At 40.1% G+C, this 5291-nt stretch overlaps 1 protein-coding gene across 2 annotated transcripts in view; it reads right to left on the minus strand.

Moving 5' to 3' along the window:
- The window catches only part of TMEM196 (transmembrane protein 196), an 18739-nt gene extending 13448 nt beyond the window's left edge, over nucleotides 1-5291 (minus strand). The window contains exon 1 of one of the 2 annotated variants that reach the window (XM_009576483.1): nucleotides 5062-5291. In XM_009576483.1, coding sequence (XP_009574778.1) covers nucleotides 5062-5220 — 159 coding nt within the window. In that variant the 5' untranslated portion in view covers nucleotides 5221-5291. The remainder of the gene's footprint in view (nucleotides 1-5061) is intronic. The other variant, XM_009576484.1, reaches the window with a different exon arrangement.

Here is a 5291-nt window from a genome sequence, read left to right on the forward strand (position 1 = left end):
GCAGGTCATCCAGATCCAGAACCAGAAGCAACACCATTGCCACAACCCAACCTGTGTCCCACCAAATCTGTCATACTGAGAGGGGGGCTCTGCTATTTGAGGTGAGACATAGTGTTAAAACATGTCTAATCTGAGCTAATACCTTGACCTGGCAGTGTGCTGTTTGGTCATATCAGTTCAGGTGGTGCTACAATTCCCACTGATTCAAGCCATGTTCAAGCAGTTTAAATTCCATCCCAGTCCCTGTGATTAGTGTTTCTGTTCATCTGGTTCTAGGCCTGCAGAGGTGCTTTAAAAATGAGAAATGGTTTTTAGAAACACTCAAGGAAGTTTGGAAGTGGGTCACTGAACCTGAAAGTCTACCTGCCATCAGTGATTCAAAAAACTTCTGGTCATCTGGAAAAACACTCAAATTCTAGGCACAAAATAATAATATTTATTTACTTATTTAGGGCCTATCAGAATAACAAATAGTAAATAATGCTTTTTGTTTTTTTTGTGTCAAATGTTTAGTTTAGAGTATGACTGCTTTCATCTCAAAAAGTAATAAGTTAATGATTATTCCCTGCAGGTGAACTGAAGTCTTATCTCAGCAAAACATATGCTGAAGTCAGTCTATATTCAACAGATCCTCTTAAATACAACCCAGGAACTACAAGTCCCCTTGGATAGACCATCTTCCAGATTGGTTTATGCTTCTGGAGTGTCTGAATGATAAAGAAAACCTACTGAAAGAATTCTCAGCTGGAGTGAATTGTCCTGGTTCCATGCAAGGTAAGAATCTCCCACGCTTGGTACATCCTCCCGCATCTATAGGTACAGAACTCTCTCCAGCTTCCACTGAGCTCACTGACAGTGCTGTGATGCATTTCATCAGGAGCAGGAGCCAGCCAGAAATATGGTCAGTTTGATGAAAATGCAATACACATGTTAAAATAAAGTAGGATCACATCTGCACTTTGTCTGCATGCTAAACAATAATATGAATTTATTAGTGGTCTTTTGAAAAAAAAAAAATAGTTTGACTGTTCTTTCCAAAGGAAACTTGGCAGCAGTAAAAACTAGATGCAAAATTTAATGTTTTAAAATTTTAGGCCACCAACATTGATTTAACAGTCTAAAATGATGTTCTTGCTCTGGGAGAGTTCCATACTGACTGAACCTTTTTCTTTTCCTTGAAATCCTGGATAAAAAAAGTAATTGAAATAAAATATTTCAAGTGCCAACTTGGAGCAAATTTCTGTAGCCAAACTATGAATACAGATTTTTAATGGGCAGGCAGACTTCTACTGTGCTAAAATCACAAATCATGGAAACAATAACTCTGCCCCTACAGACAGACAGACAGACCGACCAACACCCAGAGAATGCCTGTCTCTCAAATACATTTAGATATTTGTTTTTATAAGGGAAGAAACTATTACTCTTGAGGGGCATAGCCATAAGTGAATCATCAGGTATCTCTCTTGCAAATGAAGATAGATGGCATGTTTGACTAAAGATGTGGCTTTTGTCTCTCATTCTCTCTCTTTCTCTCTTTGAGGGAATCTCATTTATAGCAAGAATTTATTCACCACTGCAGAATAAATGAGAATTAGAGCCATATACATATGTGTGTGTGTGAATATATAGTCACTAATCATAGTGATAGTGATGCAACCATTACGTTCTAAATATAGATGGGAAAGTATGTGACCATTTAAAAAATATCTGTGAATACTTTTTGAAAGATTATCTTCTGATTTTTTTGGTTTGTGCAAAAGCCTTTGCTATGGATGCTGCCATTCTGGCTATGTTAGTGTTAGTGGTTCAACATGCTCATTGGTTGCATCATTTCTATAATATGTCATATAACTGACTTGGAATGGTAGATTTCAGAAATATACCTCAATTTCTGAAAAAAAGAAATCTGAGAGACACTGAGTACAGCCTGTGGAGTAGATTATACCAATACAATCATAACAAACAGAAAGAAAATCCAGAAATCAACAACACGTTCACCTTAGGTTATATGGGACACTTTTTTTTTTTTTGCAATTTAGCAGCCGTGGCCTATTTTAAAAAGAACAGATTGATGTAAAAGAAATTGTATAGTTGTCTCCATGTGCTCCAGATAATTTGAGAAGTCAGTCACACCTTCAGTTGTTTTCTTTTGGCTACTATTTAAACAACTCTTACTATTTTAATCCAGCTCAACTCCAGTGAGAACAACAAATTTAGAAACTGTTTTCCCATTTCCATGCATTTTTGATGTAGACATTGTCTAGGCTTTCCATTTCTTCATTTTTGTCTACTCCACTTTCCCTGGCTTGCTTATACGTAATGCAAGGCATGCAATGATCAGAGCACTTCAGCCCATGCTTAACTTCACTTGTATCTCTAATCCTATGGGTGGGATTCACATGCTTAAAGTTAGGTCAGTTAGTAAATTATCTGGCTGAATGGAGACAGTGAACAATAAGAACAACTCTTTTAAGAAGAAAGCTAGTGTGCGTCAAATGCAAAGCATTATAGGGAGGCAAGTATAGGAGATAGAATGTGCATGATTTTAAGATGCCCAAATTTTCGGAATTCAGGTTAAGGTTTCCATGGTGATGCTATCTTCATCTACTTCCTTATGAACTTGGGCCTCTGCTGAGTTCTACCCACATAAGTAAAGGATAGAACAGGGTCAAAAGTTTTCAGTATATTTCCAGGCAAATTACAACAGGAGACATGACACCGTTCAACTTAATTCCAGAGTTTTGCATCCCAACTTGTCAAAGTATTAGTTTTTCCTTTAATGTCCCTTTCTTTTCCTTATTGTTCATTTCTCAAAGGAGAACCTTGATTCAAGAGTGTGTATTGGAAAAAAATAATGTATTTTATGCAAGACATATTCTTTAATACAGGCAACATGAGCTCAGTGTAAGATCCAGTGAGCAGAAAGGCGGTTTATGCCATTTCTGCAGCAGGACAATTCTGAGAATTGTGCAAAAAAACCTTTCTCCAGTTGTTTTAATTTGGACTTAGTCAGTCTTGGCCCTAAGCATCCCTGGAGAACAGTCTCTGGCCCCTTTCTTGTCCTGTCTCACCTGCTAGTCCTCTAGTCAGAAGAACACAGCCTAACAGATAATTTGAACTGCTGGAGTGGTACAAAGAGGGTGCCATAATGGTGACATTGTAGACCAAAAAGCTTTAGTTCAAGGCAAAGTAAGTAAGCCTTTATAACCATGTTACCCCACTCTGCATACTGCTATGATTTCTCATTTCCTCCACCACATGAAACATAAGCTGCTTGCTTCCACTTTACAGTTTCTTTGTGGCCTCTCTCTGCCTCCCCAACCTGCAGTTGTTTGCTCAGTGCCTAGCAGTCGATGCCTGCCTCTGCTGGCTCTGGTTGTGGGCATCCTTTACCCACTTGTTACATTTGGGTTCCCTTCCACGCCTCTGCACTCACATATGGGGAGAATTTCCTATAAGCGTCTGCAAAATCACTTCATTGTCCTCTGTCTTATTCCTCTCTAAAACTCTACCTACGAACAGCTTGAAATCAGCCAGACTGCTGGTGTGTTAATGCAACCACCTGTTACACCAATCAGTTTTGGTTTGTTGTTTCTTTATACTCCCTTGCATCCTTTTATCCTACATCTGTCTCTTGCTTTGATTATAAGGTCCTTGGAGCCAACATCTAATGTAATAGGATCTTAATCTATGGCTAGTACAAACTCTGGGGTAACAGAAACCGTAAAAATGAATGAGGCAGTTGTGCAGGAAATGTGCATCGTCATGAAATGGTATCAGCTGTGATAGCGTTGTCACAAAATGCAATCACTGCATAAAATACTGATCTCAGTGACTGGTCAAAACTCTTTGACTTTAGTGAAACCCAGGATATTGCCCTCTGTCATTAAATCTTCGGATAGACACATGTTTTTGAGTAATCTTTTTTATTCATCAGAAATGATCAGAAACCTCCCTCTTTGAGGTGATTTTAATAATATCATTACCTGTTGGCCACTGTCTTATCTTATCTGGTCTTCATTCTCATTTCTCACCTACCTGTTCTGCAGTGCAGAATTATGTGTGTGTTTATATACTACCAAAAATATTTATGACTGTTGTCAATAATTAATAGTTACTGACAGTGAGAATATTACATGAAGCACTTTGTCAGAATGAATCTATAAATTACAGGAGGTTACACTGATGAATAATCAAAAGTGTTTTGCATTTATCATCTTATCTCAAGCAAAGCAAACAATCCTTTTAGAAATACTGCTGTACAATCCAAGCTGGCCAAAACCAGCTTTGGAGTTCAAAAATGCCCACTCATGTTTAGGTTGAACACTCAATATTTCCTACTCTTTGTTTCATAAATATAAATAACCATTTGGAGGAAAATTCTTTCTAGAATCCTGCATATCTCAAACTGAAAAAATAAGAAACGTTTCTGAGAAGTGAGAAATGCTCTATAATATGAACATGCTGCTTCTGTTAACCCATTATTGATGTTTGATTTTTTTGTTCATTTTACAAGAAGCTCAGGGTGCCCAGATCATGAGAACATATCTTTCCTTTTCCTTCCCATTTCCTCTTTCTCTTTTTCCTCCAAAAGCTCAGAACTCAGCTGACATGCCCTTGACATTATTTTAAAACACCTTTTGACGGTCTTGTCAGAAGGGACAGGGCTGTTCTTTTTCAAAAGCAAAACTCACAGGCAATTTAAAGATTGCAAGCTGTGGCCCGTGTTCCACTGGAGGCATCGGGCTTTCCCAGGTGTGAGAATGGGTTCACAGAAAGTTCAATTGTTCACGGCAAAATTGAAAAATGAAAAGGAGCGAGAAAGAAGGGGTACCCCCCGCCAACACACACACACATCTCCCCCCGCCGTGCCTCCCCCCTCGTCCCACGAGTATGCAGACTGTACCCCATGCACATCGGAAATGGACCCGGCGAGGCTCTCGGCGCAGCATGCACACGCGGAAGGGAAGGAAAGGGAAGGGAGGGGGATGCCTTCGCACGGTCTGATCATCACCATAAAGAGTTAAAGAGAGAGTGAAATGGCTAACGTACACACACCCCGCTCCATACCGGAGAAGAGTCTCCCAGCTGAGGTTTATGCTCTGTGAGGACCAGGCTGAAACTGACCGCCCCCACGGCCACGCTGGACACCCCTAACCCTATCTCCAGCACGGAGAGCACCAGGAGGCTCCCGATGATCTGGCTGCTGGTGCACATCCTCCCTCGGTCATCCTTCCTTCCCGATCAGCCGGGGAAACCGCGCATCCTCCTTCTCCTCCGGCGCTCCC

This window comes from Fulmarus glacialis, unplaced genomic scaffold (genome assembly GCF_000690835.1).
Source record: "Fulmarus glacialis isolate BGI_N327 unplaced genomic scaffold, ASM69083v1 scaffold3504, whole genome shotgun sequence".
In the NCBI taxonomy this organism is placed as follows: Eukaryota; Metazoa; Chordata; class Aves; order Procellariiformes; family Procellariidae; genus Fulmarus; species Fulmarus glacialis.